Source organism: Neofelis nebulosa, chromosome 17, assembly GCF_028018385.1.
Source record: "Neofelis nebulosa isolate mNeoNeb1 chromosome 17, mNeoNeb1.pri, whole genome shotgun sequence".
NCBI classification, from domain to species: Eukaryota; Metazoa; Chordata; class Mammalia; order Carnivora; family Felidae; genus Neofelis; species Neofelis nebulosa.
Window position 1 is genome coordinate 49,236,533 of NC_080798.1, and position 20,566 is coordinate 49,257,098.

The 20,566-nt window shown below is 42.1% G+C and overlaps 1 protein-coding gene and 1 long non-coding RNA gene across 2 annotated transcripts in view; one reads left to right on the forward strand and one right to left on the reverse strand.

Annotated features, from left to right (window-relative positions):
- Positions 1–9,764, reverse strand: part of DDX19A (DEAD-box helicase 19A) — a 23,375-nt gene extending 13,611 nt beyond the window's left edge. The window contains exons 1-3 of the mRNA XM_058707251.1: positions 9,608–9,764; positions 3,637–3,685; positions 1,020–1,070 (exon numbers count right to left, since the gene is read on the reverse strand). Coding sequence (XP_058563234.1) covers positions 1,020–1,070; positions 3,637–3,685; positions 9,608–9,664 — 157 coding nt within the window. The 5' untranslated portion in view covers positions 9,665–9,764. The remainder of the gene's footprint in view (positions 1–1,019; positions 1,071–3,636; positions 3,686–9,607) is intronic.
- On the forward strand, positions 9,725–20,133 carry LOC131499325 (uncharacterized). The gene is made up of 2 exons (XR_009255806.1): positions 9,725–10,023; positions 19,207–20,133. It is a non-coding gene; the product is annotated as an uncharacterized LOC131499325 (long non-coding RNA).
- The last annotated feature ends 433 nt before the right edge of the window (positions 20,134–20,566 follow it).

Here is a 20,566-nt window from a genome sequence, read left to right on the forward strand (position 1 = left end):
CACTCATTCACTCTTCTCAGACCTCCACTTCTACCTCCTCCTCTCTTCTCAAACTTCTAATCCCTCACATCCTCACCTGATGACCTCTCGTCTTCCTTCACAGAAAAGTACCGGTGATCAGAAACACTTCCCCATACTGTCGTGACACTCCTATACATCCACCTGCATGTGTGCCCATGTTCTCTACATTCCCTTTGGTAACCTGGGATGAACAGCCTGTGCTCCTAAGGCTAACCCCTCCACTCGTACGACAGGTCCCAGCCCCTCTTGCCCACAAGGATATTTCTCCTGACGCTGACTCTGTTTTGCGTGATCAGTTTCCTGCTCCACTGGAACATTCCCACCAGCATGTGAACACGTTTTAACATTTTTTTTTTAATGTTTATTCATTTTTGAGAGTGAGAGTGAGAAAGGGACTGGGGGAGGGGCAAAGAGAGAGGGAGACACAGAATCCGAAGCAGGCTCCAGGCTGTTAGCACAGAGCCCGGTGCTGGGCTCTAACTTACAAGATCATGATCTGAGCAGAAGTTGTACCCTTAACCAAGTGAGCAACCCAGGTGGCCCCAATATTTATATCTTCTTAATCAACTTATTACTTATATTTAACTACCTACTTCTGAAATACTTCCTTCTTCTGGTTTCTGGATACCACTCTCTTGAGGGCACCTGGGTGGCTCAGCCGGTTAAGGGTCCGATTCCTGGCTTCAGCTCAAGTCATGATCTCATGGTCCATGAGATTGAGCTCCGCATCAGGCTCTGCGCTGACAGTGCGGAGCCTGCTTGGGATTCTCTCTCTCTCTCTGCCCCTCCCTCACTTGCTCTCTCTCTCTCAAAATAAATTAAAAAAAAAAAAAAAATGGATACCACTCTCTTTCATTCTCCTTCTACCTCACTGACTGCTTCTTCTCAATCTCCTTTGTAATTCCTCCTCATCTCCTTGATCCAGTGCCTCTGGCTCCAGGAGGGCAAATCTTGGGTCATATTCTATTTCTTGCTACAAAGTTTTAAAGAGAAATTACCTTTCTCTTCTTCATCTGTTTTCTCTGCAGTGGCACTGGTTTTAATAACACCTACAAAAGAAAACAGTTATCATAGTAAGAAAGGCAAATTTCAAACCCACCCAAAAGGTGTGACAACATGAAAACTAAATCTTAGTTAGGTGATCAAAATGTAAATATTTGGCATTTCTTTATGTTTAAATGGGTTTTTATTCCGAGAAAGCACACAAGAAAATTTCAACTTTCTAGGAATGTTGGCTGACTTCACAGTGGATCAGAATATGTCACCTCTGATTTGCTTATCCTATTTTAAAATATACTATTATATTAGCAAACACAATCATACATAAGAAAGAAAACAGGTATTAAAAATTAAAAGCAAGAGGGGCGCCCGGGTGGCTCAGTCGGTTGAGTGTCCAGCTTCAGCTCAGGTCATGAACTCGCGGTTTGTGAGTTTGAGCCCCACATCAGGCTCTGTGCTGACAGCTCAGAGCCTGGAGCCTGCTTCGGATTCGGTGTCTCCCTCTCTCTCTGCCCCTCCCCTGCTCATGCTCTGTCTCTCTCTGTCTCTCATAAATAAATAAATGTTAAAAAATTTTTTAAATAAAAAAAAATAAATAAAAGCAAGAGGTAAAATGTTCACTTTTGGTGGATTACAGGATTGTAAACCTGCAGGATTAAGTATCAACTTAAAAACGATTATGGGGCGCCTGGGTGGCTCAGTCTGTTAAGCATCCAACTCTTGATTTTTGGCTCGGGTCATGATCCCAGGGTTGTGGAATTGAGCCCTGCTCAGCATGGAGACTGCTTGGGATTCTCATTCTCTCTTTCTCTCCCTCCCTCCCTCCTTCCCTCTCCCTCTCTCCCCCTCTCCCTCTCTCTCCCTCTGTCCCTCTCCCTCACTAGTGTTCTCTCTCTCTCTCAAAACAAAACAAAAAACAAAAAAAACCCTTACAAAATAACATATCTTAGCGAAAAACAAAAAAACTAGGTACAAAATAAATAGAAATCAGTTTTCATAAATACAGACATATAATTGAAAAGTTCCCATTTATAACAGCAACTAAAATGATGAAATACTTCACCAAGAAATAAAATTAATAAAATCAAATAAATATGCAAGATTTAAATGAAGAAAACTTTAAAACACTGATAAAATAATGCAAAGAGTATAGCTAAAATGCCAATAGATCAATTAAAGTGGAATTCTAAGATATTCAATTAGCCTAAAAGAAGGCAGCAAAAGAAAGGAAGAGAAACTATGAGACAAACAAACCAAATAGTAAAACTACTTAAGTAAACCTACCATGTCAACAATTATATTAAATGTAGATGGATAAGAAAAATAAATAAAAAGCATCCAATTCAAAGGAAGAAAAATGTCAATATTTGCAGAAGACATGATATATATAAAAAACCCAAAGATGCCATCAAAAAACTGTTGGCACTAATAAATGAATTTAGTCAATGATTTTGCAGAATACAAAATCAATGCACAAAATCTGGTGTGTTTCTGTACACTGATAATGAACTATCTGGAAGAGAAATTAAGAAAATAATCCTATTTACAACTGCATTAAAAAGAATTAAATACCTAGGAATAAATTTACCAAGGAGGTAGAAGACATGTATACTGAACATCATAAGACATTATTGAAAGAAACTGAAAACACAAACAAATAGGAAGGTTTTCCTCGCTCACGGATTGGAAGAGTACTGTTAAAATGTCCATTATTACCAAAAACACGAATCAATGCACTCCCTGTGAAAATCCCAACAGCATTCTTCACAGAAATAGAACAATTTTAAAATTTGTACAGAACCACAAAAGATCCCGAACAGCCAAAGCAATCGTGAGAAAGAAAAACAAAGCTGGAGGCATCATGCTTCCCGATTTCAAACTAGATTACAAAACTGTATAATTAAAACAGTATGGTGCCTGCATTAACAAGAGACACATAAATCGATGGAACAGAACAGAGAGCTCAGAAATAAACCCACACATATTTGGTCAATTAATTTATGACAAAGGACCCAAGAATATACAACAGAGAAAGGACAGTCTCTTTAATAAATGGTATTGGGAAAACGGGACAGCCACATGTAAAAGAACAGAACTGGACCGCTATCTTAACCATACACAAAAATTAACTCAAAATGGATTAAAGACTTGAATGTAAGATCTAAAGCCTTCAGAAGGAAGGCTGACACCTTGGTCTCAGACTTCTGGCCTCAAGAACTAGGAGACAGTAAACTTCGGTTGTTTAAACCACTCAGTTTGTGATACTTGGCATGTCAGCCTACCAAACTAATAAAGACAGAGAGTGAGAACTGGGTAAATGACAGTCCAGAACAGAAAGGAAGCCTTTCACCTGTTTAATACTTTGAGTTTTGAACCCAGATTCACTTTTCAAAAATTAAACCAAAGTTTAAAGAAACACATCAAGCGAACAGTGGCAGGAGTTAGAGACTAGATAAACTCTGGAAAACTAATGTATCCTCTTCAGTAACGAAACTGAATTTACTGGCTCTCAAATACCGTGCCGTCACTCGCCAAATACTATGCTATATGAAAACTCCTTTTCACACTGCAGCTACTACTGCAAAGCAGAAGAGCTAATAGTTACAAGTGACTCACCATTGGTATCTGGTTTGACTTTTTCTTCCTTGATTTGCAAATTACTCATCTGAATGGGAATAAAAGGAAACAGAGTTAAGCAGAGGACCCAAAGGAAGTCCCTTAGCCAAGAGAAGTTCCCTAGTGAAAGTCCAGCAGACCTAGTTCAGCACCTTTACTCAGGGAGTTATCCTGCTCAAGCAGGAGTCCTAAAAGCTTGGGTGAAGACATCATTTCGGGCAACTTCAAGAACCTTAAAAAGGAGAGTGGGGTGGACTAAACATAGCAGTTGGGGGGAAAAGTTTGACAACAGTCTCAAACCTCTAATTTTCTTCCAACTTATGCTCTTTCTAGGACATCTAACCTTCATTAAATGCCTTTGATAGCCTATCAATGGCAAACACACAGTTCCCTTGCAGATACACTGACGAACAACACTATCCAGGGGCGCCTGGGTGGCTCAGTTGGTTAAGTGTCTGTCTCTCAATTTCGATTTTGGCTGACATCATAATCCCACAGGTGAGTTCAAGCCCCACATTGGGGTCCGCGCTGACAGTGTGGGGCCTGCTTGGGATTCTATCTTTCCCTCTCTCTGTGTCCTCCTCTGAGCTCTGTCCTCTCTCTTTCAAAAATACGTAAACTTAAAAAAAAAAAAAGTATCATCTAAGTATTTCAACTTTGTTGTTAATCACGAAACCCACACTGTATTCATGCAACACTAAGCAAATAAATTACAGCCTTCTTTCTTGTCTTATCAACCACCTCCACTATAAGTTAGGTAAAAAAAAAGTTATTTATTATGATCAAAGAACAAACTCATGTTCCTGATTTAAAATATTTCAGGAGGTGCCTGGGTGGCTCAGTCGGTTAAGCGTCGGACTTAGGCTCAGGTCATGATCTCACGGTTTGTGAGTTCAAACACCACGTTGTCGGGCTCTGTGCTGACAGCTCAGAGCCTGGAGCCTGCTTCGGATTCTGCGTCTCCCTCTCTCTCTGCCTCTGTCCTGCTCATACTCTCTGTCTCTCAAAAAGTGAATAAACGTTAAAAAAAATTTTTTTTAATTTATCAGAAACTTGAACACAGGTTTTTTATTGATTTTGGCCACTAGTCCTGGTCAATGCAAACTTGCTTATAAGTTGCAGATTAAAGTGCAAGCAGAACAGTAATTTATACATTCATAATGAAGTCTCCAATCTCATGGGAATTATTTTCCCACGTTCAAAGTGTTGGTAAGAGTAAGGGTGTGACACAGAAGTGGTATTATAAAGGTGTGTTGTCAGGTTCTAAGGAGTACCCCAAATCAAGCCCTAGACCCCGAGCCCTGTCCCCAAGAAGATCCCTGAACTGATGCAACCATTCATTATCCTTATAATGACCACCAGTGTTTCCTGAGGGCATTGAGAACCATTTCTTCCACCATTCTCCCTGCCCCCAAATGACCCTGCTCATGGTCTTTGGAAGTCCACCCTCACACTGTAGGAATATTTATCTGATCTCTTTAGAAACCAGGTCGTCCAGAGAAAAATCAGACCAACATACTACTGGAGGTGGACACCCTTTCCCTGAAGGCTAAGAGTAATGTTGGTACCTAACAGAAGGTATTTCATACTAGAACTTATCCACTGATTAACCTCATTTTTAGGCTGAATACACAGGGATTCACAGAAGACTACTCTTGGGATGGGCTGAAAAACACAAATAAAACAGTCCAGAGTCCCCAATCCAACCAAGTTGATTAGAGTGGTCTCAGAGCCTGACTGATGAGAAAGAAAACAATAACCAAATCTAATGTACTATAATTTGACAAAGAGATGTGGTAACAAAAGATGACATGCTTAGGGGATAGTCAGATCTATGAATGTGTCAGGATTTATTCAGCTGCATTCAAGGGTAAAACTACCCGCAGACTAGTATTCCTGTCTTGAGAGGTAACTCCATCATGGGAAAGAGGCAGGCCAATTGACTCCCATTCTCCTTCATTCTGAATTCATCTTCAGCAAGGAACCTTCCAATTATTAATCATGCATCCAACAGAAGGCAGCGTCCCTGACCCTGGACACAGGCTTTCAGTTATGATAGAAGCATCCCTTCCCTATCCAAATTAACAGTAGTTCCTGGGGGCACCTGGGTGGCTCAGTTGATTAAGCATCTGACTTCAGCTCAGGTCATGATCTAGCAGTTCATAGGTTCAGGCCCTGCGTGGGATTCTGACAGCTCAGAGCCTGGAGCCTGCTTCAGATTCTGTGTCTCCCTCTCTCTCTGCCCTTCCCCCACTGGCACTCTGGCTCTCAAAAATATATAAAAAAGTGTTTAAAAAAAAAAAAAAAAGAGTAGCTCCTGAAGGGTGGCCAACCTTCCATCAATCCCAGAGTCCCTGATCTGTGGAGGGGTGAACTCTCTGGCACTCAAAGACACTTCAGAAAGGCTTCAAGATCTACCTCTATGACAATTCTAATCGCAAAAGGGTCAAATTATGTCTCCAAAAGATTCTTAGGGTTGCCTTTGGTTTTTTGGTTTTGGCTGATCAGGGGAAGAGAAAGAAAGATATTAAACTGGTCATACAACCAAAAGAGGCAGCAAAGGAAGCCATTTGTGTTGGAAGAGATGACAGTAACAAATGAACTGGCATCGGGTCCTTTCTACTAATTCAAACTCTCAGAATCTTTTATTAGGGCTCCTAAAATTGCATCCAAACTAAACTCCCTGACATACCTCTCTTTCCCCTCCAAACCCATTTTTGTATGCAAGGAAGACTCTGAAGACACACCTTTGCTCACATTAAGCGTAAACCAAACAAAAATCCTGTGTGTAAATATAAGATCTTTGTCTTTGTGTTTTCTCTGTCCTCGTCTCTGTCATTTCCATTTACTACCTGTACACTTGAGAGCACAGCCATATGATAACCTAATACTATGAATTAGTTATTAAACTAAGATACACAAGACTACATGGAAATTAAAAAAAGAGGGGGTGGGTGGGTGGGGGAGGAGGGTCTTCCCCAGCTATCAGGAAGCAATATTTTCACACATTTATTTACATCAGCCTTCTGAGAAGTAGAGTGGTTAAAACCAGATGCCAAGTATGTTTAGGTCTATATGTACAATATTCATAATATCACAGCTAGATCAGAGTCACAGGTTTAAAAAAAATTTGAGGGGTGCCTGGGTGGCTCAGGTGGTTAAACGTCCGACTCTCAATTTTGGCTCAGGTCTGTGCCAAGTATGGAGCCTGCTTGGGATTCTCTCTCCCTCTCTCTCTGCACTCCCCTCCCCACACACTGCTCACACTCTCTCTCAAAATAATAAACATTAAAAAAAAAAAAAAAAAAAGATTTGAAAACAATTCTCAGTAACTATCTTTTAGAAAAGATCTTGTGTGAAGCAGTGGATTTTAAATGCTATGGTGCCAGAACCTCATCCTTTGTAATACTCTGATTTCTTTGTGGATAATAGCCAGTTTTATTTATTGTTAACACTTTATTTTGTTTTTTAATATTTATTTTGAGAGGGAGAGGGAGAGTGCGAGCAGGGAGGGGCAGAGAGAAAGAGGGAGAGAGAGAATCCCAAGCAGGCTCCACATGTCAGCACAGAGCGTGACATGGGACTCAGTCTCATGAACCATGAGACTACGACCTGAGCCAAAATCAAAAGTCCGACACACAACCCACAGAGCCACCCAGGTGCCCCTGTAATGAGTTTCATTGCTTGCCCTGATTCTTCTTCTGAAGTCCAATGCCACAATTCCAAATGTGAGATACATGCTCTGCAGAAAACAGTTAACACAGTTAACAGGTTCCTATCCTTATAAAAACCAGCTCGCAAGGTTGGCCCCTGGGAACCTGGACTTCAGAAGGGTTCCCACCATTCCCAGAACTGCTGAGGGGTTTGCTATACCTAAATTGTAAAAACATGTGATTTACGTTAAACATCTGCTTTCCTTCTGTAAGTCTGGAATTTTGGTACATGCTAAGCAGAGGGTGACTTTGTGACAACTCTCCAATAAGAACCCTAAGAACTGAGTCTCTAATGAGCTTCCCTGACAATACTTCACGTGTGTTGTTACAATTAGCTGCAATAGGACTTTAATTAAGCTGTGTGTAAATCCACCAGGAGAGGTGTAATAAATCAGAGCTGAGAGTACAGTTATGTGCTGGGTCCTATGAGTTCTCCCAGGAAATCACTGAACCTAGACAATTCCTGGGGACTCACGACACAGGTACTTACCAAGATGTCCTCCTTGTCTAAAATTCAGAGACCTCCAAATCAAATCTGCCCATCTTCCCTCTTCTCTAGTCCTGTTATTAGCATTTTACTAATACCACCTCTGGGATGCCGCCTGCAAACAACCACCTTTGCCTTTTTCCTAAATCCCGCACATTATATCGCCACAATTATCTCTTAAATCCATCTCTTCATCGTCACTTCCACCACCCAACAACATATGCCCTTCTGTGGACTATTACAGTAACTTCCACACTGACTGCCTATCCTGTAGACATCACTAACATTCTATGTGTTCAATAAATCTTGCCAGCTCTCAGATCTAATCTTGTCAGTATCCTGAAAAATCCCCAAACCGACTAAGAAAAGTCTCTCCTCTTCAAGTTCTCAGTTGAGGTTGCAAAGTACACTCTGTATTTTCTGTACAGCTTCTATTACAACCCATACACTTAAGCTGCAGCAAAAATGAGTTCTGATTCTTGCTCTCTAGACAAGTTCAGCACTTTTGTGCATTTTCTCCTGAAATGTTATTCACCTCTATCTTACATGACTCATTCTCTATTATCCATTTGAAACTTCTCCACAAGCAATTTCTTATTCCCTATTCATAAACGTCCTCTCTCTTTTCAGACATCACTTACCGCATTATTCTTACCATTTTCACAGCATTTCCCACATTCTCACCTTCCCAACTAGACTGTAAAGATTCATCCTGTATTCCACTGGATTTAGACCACAATATTTGCTGACAAACTCACAATCTTCCCAAGGCAATCAAGGATGACTGCAGAAGAAATGTTAACTTAAGCATTAAAAAGTTATTGGGGCGCCTGGGTGGCGCAGTCGGTTAAGCGTCCGACTTCAGCCAGGTCACGATCTCGCGGTCCGTGAGTTCGAGCCCCGCGTCGGGCTCTGGGCCGATGGCTCGGAGCCTGGAGCCTGTTTCCGATTCTGTGTCTCCCTCTCTCTGCACCTCCCCTGTTCATGCTCTGTCTCTCTCTGTCCCAAAAATAAATAAAAAACGTTGAAAAAAAAAAAAAAAAAAAAAAAAAAAAAAAAAAAAAAAAAAAAAAAAAAAAAAAAGAAAAGAAAAAAAAGTTACATAAGACTTCCAGACGACCAGACAAAACTATTACAATCAATAGTGAATTATCACTAAACAAACCTACGGTTACATATAAGAACAGAAAGCCAGTTTACACTAATTACCTTACAATTGAATAGATCTTCATTTATAAAAGAACCAGGATGTGAAACTAAATATCCCTTTTAAACATCAACGAAACAATTTGTAGTCCCTCCCGCCAACATTTGCAGTAGACTGAAACACGAAATCTAAACCTGAATCTGTTATCCTGCAAAAAGCTACCAAATGCCAGCCACGTTAAGAAAAATCCAAAAACAAACAAACAAACAAAAAAGGGTTTAGCACCGATTCATCCGGAAAACAGATCAAAGAGAGAATCAGCATTTAAATTTTCCTGTCTCTACAATCCCCAATGAGGAAGTGCAATACAAGGAAAGAAAACATACAGAGCGGGAACAAATTTGCTACAGGACAAAAAAGTCTTTAACTGGCCCAGATGAATAGAACAAGCTTGACACTGGTCTCTATCGCCCTAGGCGCAAATCAGGGCCACGGGATTCACCGCCGCAAAGTCTAGGGAGGTGTGGGCCACAACCCTGCCCAACCCGGGCAGCTCCCGGGGCTCGAATCAGGGTCGGCTCGGGCCCCTGCTACGTTCGCCCCGCGAGAGCTGAAGCCACTGACCGACTTGACAGCCGCTTCCTGCTCGTCCACTGCCAGGGCCCACGAGTCGGTGGCCATGATGCGGGGAGCAGGGAGGCTGACTTCCGAAAAAATTCACCGCACCGCGAGCCAACACCTGCCCGGAGTCCACTATCTCCGCAAGAACCGCCCCCACGCGGACCGGAAGCGGCGGTGCCAAAAGTGACGTCAGTTCCCGCCCGGCGCAAGACGTCACTATTCTGCGCCGCGCCGGTCGTGCGCCGACGTGCGTCTCCCTCGGACTTTGCAGGAGCAGCCTCGTGCTTCCTTGAAATCCCTAATCTCTGCGAAGTCAAACTCTTAGTCCTCATTTTATTGCTTTACTTCACACTGAAGTAACCCAAGTTTTACTTTAAGCCCGTCACATGTCTCAGTGAATTCTAAAGCTTTACACAAAGGTAAGTCCCGTGAAGGTGCTGTAGATGCCAGTTTCTGCATGTTGACAATGCGATAACGTGTAAGAAAACAAAACGACAGCAATTGCCCTTGGACCCCCATAATTCAACCACTCCGAAAAATAAACACAACAGTGTTTTCTTTTTCTTCTGGTTCCTTCCAGTCTTTGTATGCATCAAAGTACGGGTATTTTACATAGTCCTAAACAAAGCACATACGATTTTAAATTAGACCTTTTTATTATATAGTTAAGTATTTTTTCATGTTGTAATTATTAACTTAATGGCATTATAATACTCCATCAAACTCCTATCACATAAATTACCAGACTCCCCTACATCTTTCACCGTGGGGATATAGGTTATTTCCAATATTTTATCACTAATTCTCAGTGAGCATCTGCATACCACCAAAAATCATCTTCTTTGCTTCCATTTCGCTGTTTGTCTCCTGGCCGCTTGCAGAATATGAACTCTTCAAACAAGAGCAAAGATTTTATCTCTCAGTCACAATTTGTGAGCCTAGAAAAGTTTACGGCACATAATAGCCTCTCAATAAATATTTTTTAATGTGTAGTTGAATAGACTAATAGAGATTTTAGTTCAACATGTATTACTTAAGGACACATTTCTAATAGCAACATTTATGTCAAAATATGTGAATGACTTGAACACTTGCAAGAGAGGAAACTAGTGGTCAGTAAGCATGTGAAAAAGAGCTTGAAATCATTGGTTATTAAGGAAAGGCAAATCATAATCACAACGAAATAGCACTGCACACTGCTAGAATCCATAAAATTAAAGATTAACTTTCTGTGTGTTGGTAAAAATGTGGAATGTTAAAGAAAAAAAAATTCAACAACATGGTAAAGTTGGTAAGGCTTAGAGGATAGTTATAGGGACGACTGCAGTGGGATTTTTCAGTGAGGGTGAGATACAGCATGAACAAGAGAAAATTTATAGCCGAGGACGGGGGAGGGAGGGTACGCCTGGTCAGTGGATGGAAAATTACCACGAAGAAACATAAAGAGTAAGGGGAATTCTGGTTAAGTAACCTAACAGGATTCTTGCTGACAAAATGCCAGGATGATCAGACATCACCGAGGGGGATGGTGCAAAGATGAAGACTCTATCAGACATCGAGGGTGACCAGATGCCACCTGTGGGGGTTTCTTGCTAAAACTGGATTTTACCAAGAACTGCACAGGTAAGTTTAGGAGAAGGTTCAAGAACCCGACTAAAGTCAAGCCAAGAAAGTTAGTCAAGAGCAACTGAAACTCTCATAACGCTTCTACAGAAATTGTAAAATGGCACGATTGGTTTGCATGTTTGGCAGTTTCTCAGGAAGTTAAACCTACACCTACTCTTTGACCCCTCACATCTCCCAGTTACTATCCAAGACAAATGGAACATATATCCACAAACAGACTTGTACACAAATATTTATAACAGACTTAGTCAAAATGGCCCCAAATTGGAAACAACCCAAATGTCCATCAACAGGAGAATGGATAAACTATAGTATGTTTATTCAATGGACTGTTACACAACTCAGCAGTAAAAAGGAATAAACTACACATGATGAAGTAGATGAATTTTAGAGACATTGTGTTGAAGGAAAGCTGTCAGACATGAGAGATGATTGCTGTAGGATCCATTTATATGCAAGTCAAGAATAGGAGAAATGAAATCTATAGTGAGAACAGTCAGAACAGTGGTTGCATCTGGAGCGGGGAAGGTTGAGCAGGACGCAAGAGAACTTCCTGGGTAATAGAAATGTTCTATATCTTGATTGGGGTTCTGGTTACATAGATACATAAATGTGTTAAAACTCATGGAATCGTATATTTAAAATGTTACTTCATTGTACATACATTATACTTTTCAATAACATTGATTTAAAAAACAAAAAAGGAATAAAGTACTGATAATACAACAGAAATGAGAGCTTTGCCGTCTCATAGACATGTTGAGCAAATGAATCCAGACACAAAGTACGTAGTACATGACTCCATTTATATAAGTTCAAAACAGGTATGTATACCTAATCTATAGTGATAGAAATCAGAACAGTGGTTGCTGGGTTTGGGGGCGGTTAGAATGTTTTCTCAGCTCTTCACGACTCATTGAAACGGAGCATGCACATACTGTGCTATAGAAGTGAGAATGTCAAATGCCATATTGTCTTCCCAAGTGACTGATTTAATTCCCAGCAACTATACCACCAATGAGTTAAGACAAACTGCATTGTTAATGAGGAGCCACAACCATGGTGTAACTCTGTGTTGGGCAGCGCAACCCTGGGGGAGACTGCTAATATGTTTTCTGAGGAATAATGTTTCTTCTGTCCTACTATTTTAACAATTGCCTAAAGAAACAAATAGATTTTGAGGCACCCTTTCCTCAGGATTTTTTATCTCAAACATCTACACAGAAAACTCTCATGAAAAGCAAAAGGAGCAACACCATAAGACTCAATTGTAAGTTCCTTGGAGGCAGAGGATCTTGCTTAGAGCCATATTGAAGGCTGGGTGCCCACTGTCCTCTTTTGATTGCTATTTCGTTACAAAGTCTGCTGCTCTAGCATTGGGAGGGTGATTCCTACATTGCTTCCACTGAGACACAATTCGTTGTGCTAAATATGGTCTGTGGGGGAATTGAAGTTAGAATTTTTGCTTGCATTGGATTTGTAGGGTGTTTACTGAAATTTTTCTTTAGTTTACCACCCATATCTATTGGAAGGCTGGTGGGCATTTGTTTAGTCCAGGTGAGTGCTCTTAGGGAGGTCTAGGCTGAGGCTCCAGCTGGAACAATGAAATCAGCCAGGCTGTTTTAGAGCACTTCTGGGCAACAGGGCTATCTCTTTCCCTTCAGTTAGCATTTATATTCCAAAAGGAGAATATATTATATTCTTCCAGGAAGAAGCCACTGAGAATCCCACTCTTCTCCAGACCAGAGACCAATAGGAAGGGCACATTGTTCTGAAGCTGTGGACTATACAGCCTCCTGTCCTGAGTCAGATTCAACTAGACTGGGCAATGATAACATAATGCATTAACATTTTTTTAAATGCATCCTACAACAATCTACTTGAAACAGCTAAGTAAATTCTCACATTACTATTGTTATCGCCATTTTACAAGTAAGGAAATAGAGGTGCAGGGAAGTCAATTTTTTCAAGACATATGGCCTAGTAAGTGGCAAATCTAGGATTTAAATTCAGGGCAACCCAATTTCAGAAAGCACTGGGCAATAAAACCAAAAACTAAGGGCAGAGTGCAGGGCCAGCATTCCTGGGACCCCTTCCTGGGGGTACTTTCTAACTGGCCTTTTGGGCCTGGGTGAGCTTGAACTGTATCTTACATGGAATTGCCTGATCACATGATTATTTTGATTTCATCACTAAACAGTGAGTCCTGTGGGCAGGGACCTTATCTGCTTTGCTCACCGGTGGTTCTCCAGCATCTCACCCAGAGCAAGGGCACAGTAAACAGTTGTTGAATTAGGTAGCGAACGAATCAGTGAATGAACTGGTGATCAATAAGTAACCATCTCTCATGGACACGCCTGCCTCTGTGGCATCATCGTTTGTTCTGAGTGAATGGGTGCAGGGACGTGCCCTGCTTGTGCCTGCGGTGGGGGTAAGCCTGCTAGGATGGTGGCTCTGCTCTGGGAACTTCTTTTCTTTCTGCACGTGGGAAGCAAGGGAGGGCAATGGGAGGAGGGATGCTAGAAGGATTCAGAAAATAACAGGAATAATGGCAGGAGCCAGACTAAGTCTGTATTTGGCCCATAAAAGTCTAATGACTATAACAACAAAAAATATGAATGAAAAAATGGGGATAATTAAAAAAAAATTTTTAGGGGCGCCTGGGTGGCGCAGTCGGTTAAGCGTCCGACTTCAGCCAGGTCACGATCTCGCGGTCCGTGAGTTCGAGCCCCGCATCAGGCTCTGGGCTGATGGCTCGGAGCCTGGAGCCTGTTTCCGATTCTGTGTCTCCCTCTCTCTCTGCCCCTCCCCCGTTCATGCTCTGTCTCTCTCTGTCCCAAAAATAAAAAATAAAAAAAAATAAAAAAATAAAAAAAAAAATTTTTAATGTTTTTATTTATTTCTGAAGGAGAGGGAGAGCACGAGCGGGGGAGAAGTAGAGACAGAAGGAGACATAGAATTTGAAGCAGGCTTCAGGCTCTAAGCTGTCAGCACAGAGCCCGACGCAGGGCTCGAACTCACGAACTGTGAGATCGTGACCTGAGCCGAAGTCGGACGCTTAACCGACTGAGCCACCCAGGCGAAAATGGGGATAATTTTAAAAGAAAATATGTCAAACATATTCCATGTTTTCATTTGTTGACACATTAACAAAGCAGATTTCCCTATAAAACACATCCTGCAGACAGCTAGGAATTCAGTGACTGAGTAAAACCACTTCCCACTCTTACTATACTTAACTATGAGGGAGACAGGCGCTAAGCAAGCGGTCCCAAACTTAGACATATTTATATATGAGGCAAATACAGCCTAGCAGTTAACAATGTGGCCCTGGAGCCAGACTGCCCAGGTGTGAGGACTGGCTTGCTACTTCCTAGCTGTATGTGGTAGGGCAAATTCCTTAACCTCTCTGCTGTGTCTGTTCCTCATCTGTAAGGTAGGAACAATATTTGTTATGAAGAGTTAATAAGTTAATCCATGCAGACCTTCGTTCTTAAAGATTTTATTTGTTTGTTTGTTTATGGTAGGCTCCACACTCAGCATGGAGCCCAGTGTGGGGCTTGAACTCACAACCCTGAGATCAAGACCTGAGCTGAGGTCACGAGTCAGATGCTTAACCGACTTAAAGATTTTAAGTAATCTCTACCCCCAACGTGGGGCCCAAACTCACAACTCCAAGAGTCACACGCTCCACTGACTGAGCCAGCCAGGTGCCCCAGTTAATCCAAGTAGACCTTTAAAAGGTTACCTGACACAATGTTCATAAAACAACTACAGTGCATGATGGAAGTTAATGACAGGGGAGTGAGGCATGCCTTCCTGAAGACATGATTTTTACCACTGAAATAGAAAGGACCAGGAAGGGGCAGAAGAAAGGGAAGGATTGGGAGGGGAGTTCCAAGAAGTATAACCATGGCAGCGGATGCAACTGGTCACAGATTGTTGAGGGAGCAACTTGGGGCGAGGCAAGATTCCCCCTCCAGGATCCTCTCCCCAAGCAGGATATCCCAGTCTCCTATGCTCTGAGGGGGGACTTCCAAGAGATCAGGAGTGGAACAGTACATTGGCCCCACGCAGTGCCCCAGGGTAAAGCAAAAGGAGTGTCCTCTGAGCTCCTTCCATATGGTTCCCTGGCTGCCTGCAGCATTGGAGGGCTCCTGTTTTTAGTTACCTTCTTTTTCCTCGTGCTCATCTTAGCCGCAGTGCTGGAGGTGAAAACCTCTCCACCTCAGCCTTAAGTCCTAGCAGTATCTTTTCACTTTTGTTTTGGCTTCAAAGTGGGCTAGGGGAGGAAATATGATTTTGAGAAATTAAAGAGGGAATTTACAGGATCACCATCTTTCCTGAGACATAGCCCAGCACAAGGGCAGATTTCAGTGATAGTGGAGCAGGAAGTATAAGGGAGAAAGTAAGACAAGTGAGGCACATCGGGAGAGCCTCGTACAAATCATTTTACACAGTTTGGGCTTATCTTAAGAAATATGGAGTGTGTATGGGAGGGGATGATCTTAGGCAAGAGAGTGGGCTCAGACTCAAGTATTAGATCATATTGGCTGCCATGTGACAAATGAACTGGAGGAAAACCCAACTGGAGTCAGGAGCACCTGCTGGGAAGTTGATGCGGTAGATATGACAATGGTGATCTAGACCAGGGTGAATTCAAGAAACACCAATTGAACCATATGAAAGTGCCACTTTTATAGGTCGACAATGGTCAAACAGCGCATTTTATTTGGTTTAACATGATAGAAGCTAGAATGGATAGCTGTGGTGGATTAAAAATAGCCACAGATACTTCAAGCTCCTCCCATCAAGAGATCTTTATTTCCCCCCGTCTCTGCACTGGCCTTGTGACTTCTTTGACTAAAAGAATGTGACAGAAGTGCACTGGGGAGTTCTGAGCCACGGCTTCAAGGGAACTCACAGCTTCTCCTCTCCTTTCTTGAAACCCAGACCACCTGCCATGCTATGACGGTGAAAGACTGTGGAGGGGCCCAGCTGTGTCAGCTGAGCCCAGACACCAGCCAGGGGCATGCAGCTGCATGAGTGAGCCTGGGAGAGACCAGCAGAGCTACCCAGACTAAGTTGTTTTGAGCCACTGTTTTGGGGCGATGTGTTACATAGCAATGGATGATAGATACAAAAGGACCTTGGGATTATTGGTTGGGGAGCAGGAAGATTCCTGATGAATCCAGATTTCTGGCTTGAGCAATAGACAATTATAGTTCCATTTTGTGAGATTGTTAGAGGGAGAGCCAAAAGCAGAACATAAGTTTTTTGGAGTGATAGTGTTTGGTGGTAGTACAAGATAATGGGTTCAACTTTGGATATGTTGAGTACGGGATTCCTTGAAGATATCCCAAGTGCAAGTGTCCTGTGGGCAGTTGTTTTTGTAACCCTGGAGCTCACAAATTGGGTCTTGGTATAGATTTTGGAGTTGCCAGCAGAAAGCAAGCTAGAGAAGTGAACAAGATTGCCCACCGGAGAGAAAGAGGAAGAAATGACCCCAAACAGTCCTATGAGGAACAGTCACATATAAGAAGTAAATAAAAAAGGAGCCTAACCAGGAGACTGAGAAGTGACCAGAGTGAAGGAAGACCAGTGAGTGTGGTGTGTCACTTTAGTCACCAGAAGACTCATTAAAAGAAGAGATTGTTATGGTGTTAAATGCTGTTGAGTCAGATATAATTAAAAAGTGTTTTCTGAATTAGCAACATGTAGGTCATTGGTGCCCTTGGTGAAGGCTATTCCCAAGGGGCAGTGGAGGCAGAAGGTGGACTGCAGAGAGAGAAGGAATGGGACTCAGTGGGTAGAAGCAACTCCTAGGTTTTTGGCCACCAGGGAAAAATGTAAGGCTGGAGGATAAAGAATAAAGGGAGTTTGAATTTAAATAGGAGATAGGTATAAACAATTGGAAATATCAAGAAGAGTTAATAGATGAACCTTGAAGACATTGTGGTGAGATAAGCGAGTCCCAAAAAGCCAAATACAGTATAACCCTGCTTACATGAAGTACTTAAGAACAGAATCCTAGAAACAGAAAGTAGAATGGTGGTTGTTAGGGGTTAGGGGCAGTGAGTCATGGGGAATTGTTTATTGGGTATGGTTTCAATTTTGCAGGATCCAAAAGAATTATGGAGATAGGTGGTGCTGATGGTTGCACAACGTTATGAATGTTGTAATACCACTGTACAACTGAAATCGTTCAGGTGGTAAATTTTGTTAGGTGTATTTTACCACTCCACACACAAGGGAAAATTGAGGGGAGAGGGAACCAGCTAATGGGGTGGGAGAGGTTGAAAATATGAGAGGGCGTAGATGGAGCAGGTCCTTAAACAGTCACAGGAGAGGGAATTTGATGCACTGGTAGAGAAATTTAGACAATAGGGACTTCTCCCATTCTAACAGGAGGGAGAGGGAAGGATAGGTATGATTGGGGGAAGGTCTGGTGGCAGAGGGCTGAGGGCAGTTTTCTGTTGTTTACTCTTGAGTAGGGAGATAATGGGGTTGGAAGTTTGAGGTGAGTGGAAGTCTTAAAATGGTCACTGGACAGAGTGGAAGAGTTAACCAGAAAGGACTAATGAACCATGAGGTTAGAGGTACTGCTGCTGTTTCTGAAGTTCCCTCCATGGACGTTAAATATGAAATCAGGTGAATCAAACAACGTAGCATAATCCTACTTGCTTTAGAAATTAAAGCAATGCCAGAACACTGGGACCTGTTCTGTTGTTAAACCTGGACTCAAATGACATTGGTTTATCAGGACAATTTTTGTGCAAATTTAGAAGCTGTTGGTGTCTGAGGGGAACAAAGACCAGAGGACAATACACCTAGCACACTTGACCGAATGCCCGACCAGGGCTGATTCAAGATTCAAGTCCTTTCAAGACTAAGCATGGGGATGTGGACTCTCAGGGATAAGAACGAGACTACTTGGCTTTTCTCCACTTGGACAATTCCAGGATAGTGGAAGCCTATGGATGAGGATAGAACAGTACAGTTAGTTGCAAAGACTCACAAAATGTGTACTGGTACTTCCAGAAGAGTTCCATCTAAACACCCCACCCCCACCCCCGACACACACAAACACCGCTTCTTATGAGAGAAGCCAACTGTAGCCCTGGGTTATAGATCTGCATGAACAAAATATCTGCTACCCCTGCCTGAGAGATATCACTAAAGCAGAAATGACAGTGATCTGAACCGCTGATCCCCCCAAACAGCCACCTATCTCAGACCTCATCTAATGTTTTCCTCCACCTACTCCTATCCCCCATCTTACAACTAGAACTACCATGGAGAAGCCCCTTGCTCCAATGAATACTCAACAGTGGGACAGTTTCTAAGCCAAGGCAGAAGCATCTAGCAACAGGGGCTGGAGAATGAGAAGACATAATGTAGGGGTGTGACAAATATCCTCCAAGCAGATCCCCACTTGGCCTGACTTGCAACTAGGTGTTTGAAGCTATTCTGGGAAAGCCCTGTCCCAGATTCAGGATTAGGAAGGCAAGGGACTGGAGCCTCCTAGCATCAGCCCCTCAGGTTCCCTCAGCTCATTTTTAGGAGATGCTACAATCTGAGTCAATTAACAGAATAAAGAACATTTATTCTCAAGCAGAAAAAAAAAAAAAAAAGGCAAAATTAGGTAAAACTACAGGGAGTTCCTAAGAACCTGACATCTATATCTAAGACCAAGAAAAACCTGAAGACCCCTGAAATCTACAAGTTGATGAAGAGGGGCCAAGTCCCTGCTTGCAAAGGCGACAGGCCTGAAATCCTACATGCTGTGTATGAGACTCAACCCTGATGCATCTGTTTTTTCCAGACCTTCCCTTTGGGTTTCTCCCCAGAGTTATTTTGTACAGTGGATCTTTTAGAGCCACAATCCTTTTTGGAATAACAAGTAGGCATGAAACCCTATCATTCTTCCTCTGTGATATCCCTCCAGTCCCATTTCTTCTTTTGTGCTTTTTCAGTACAACCAATGGTATCCTGGCACTTGCTGTGTGATGGGATCGATGCAATCCTCTTCAAATTGTGTTCTCAGATGCCCGCCTTTTCCAGCTCCAATGTATCCTACGTACGTCTGCTGGACACTCCTCCCAACCCCACCAATTTCATAACTGCCTTTCTGTGATTTAACAACCTTTAATTCACTACTAAACTCAAATACTGTTCAATCAAGTTTTCGTTTTGTATCAAGACTTTTCTCTGCTTATGTGGCAAGTCTGCTGTCCATACTGTATTTCCAGTATGCTAGGTTTATTCTGGAGAAACTTAGTTTTAATATTACTTTCCCCTGCCTAGGGCACTCTGTCACTTTTCTCTCAGAAGCAAACTCCACTCCTTTATGAAATCTTCTCTGGCCTCAGAATTCCTTACCTTCTGAATACTAATGACACTGAAACTGCCTTCATGTTAAATAATAAACAAGATGGAACAAAGGGAGAATACCTGCTTCCAAGACCTATTTGTATTTCTTCCCTAGGACTAGAAAAATGTATGTAAGGACTTTGTACTGGCTGCTGCTTTCTTTCTAATTAGGTAGCCAGTGTTCACTGGTTTACCAGCAGGAAAAAAAGGAATGTGAGGAGCCCTCTGGCAACTGAGTAGGGCCCTTGGCCTATGGAGACATTGCAACTGTTTGTGCTGGAGCAGTGTCAACTCTGAAATGGAACAGTAGTATCAGGTGATGACTAGCCTATGAAATCATAGTTGTCTCCACTTAGACATGATTAATACCAGCAACCAAAAACATAATGTCTTCTTATACTCATTAATGTTGTCCTAGTAACGTGTACTTCATAATTAAGTTCAATTAACATCAATAACAAATACATCAACAATTGACTAATTTTTATGCATACAATGAATGACACTCAAAAAAAAAAAAGCAATAAAATCCATTGTTTATGGATGATGAACATATCCAGAATCTTCCATTGGGCCAAAAATCTCTTTCTGTTAAGGTTGTTTCTCTATTGTAGGACATATCATTTCATACATGAGAACTTACTAAAATGAGTAAAAGAAACTCTGTGGACTGAAGCTTACCATGGGCTCAGTACATTTTCAACAGATCATTGATGGCTCAAGATAGCACATGGTCACAGAGGCAGCTGTTGGCCACTGAGCCCTGGAAGCCAAGCTCTGGCAGGGATGAATATGGATTGTGAAGGAATCCATAACAGTGCGTCTTACCTTTTTAAAAGACACTTCTTTGGGAGACCTCTCTGCAGGAAAATGCATTTAAATGCTTCATAGATTCCATGAAACCCATCCAGTGAATTCTTAGGGGTTTGGACCAATTAAGAACTGTTGACCTAGATTTCTACC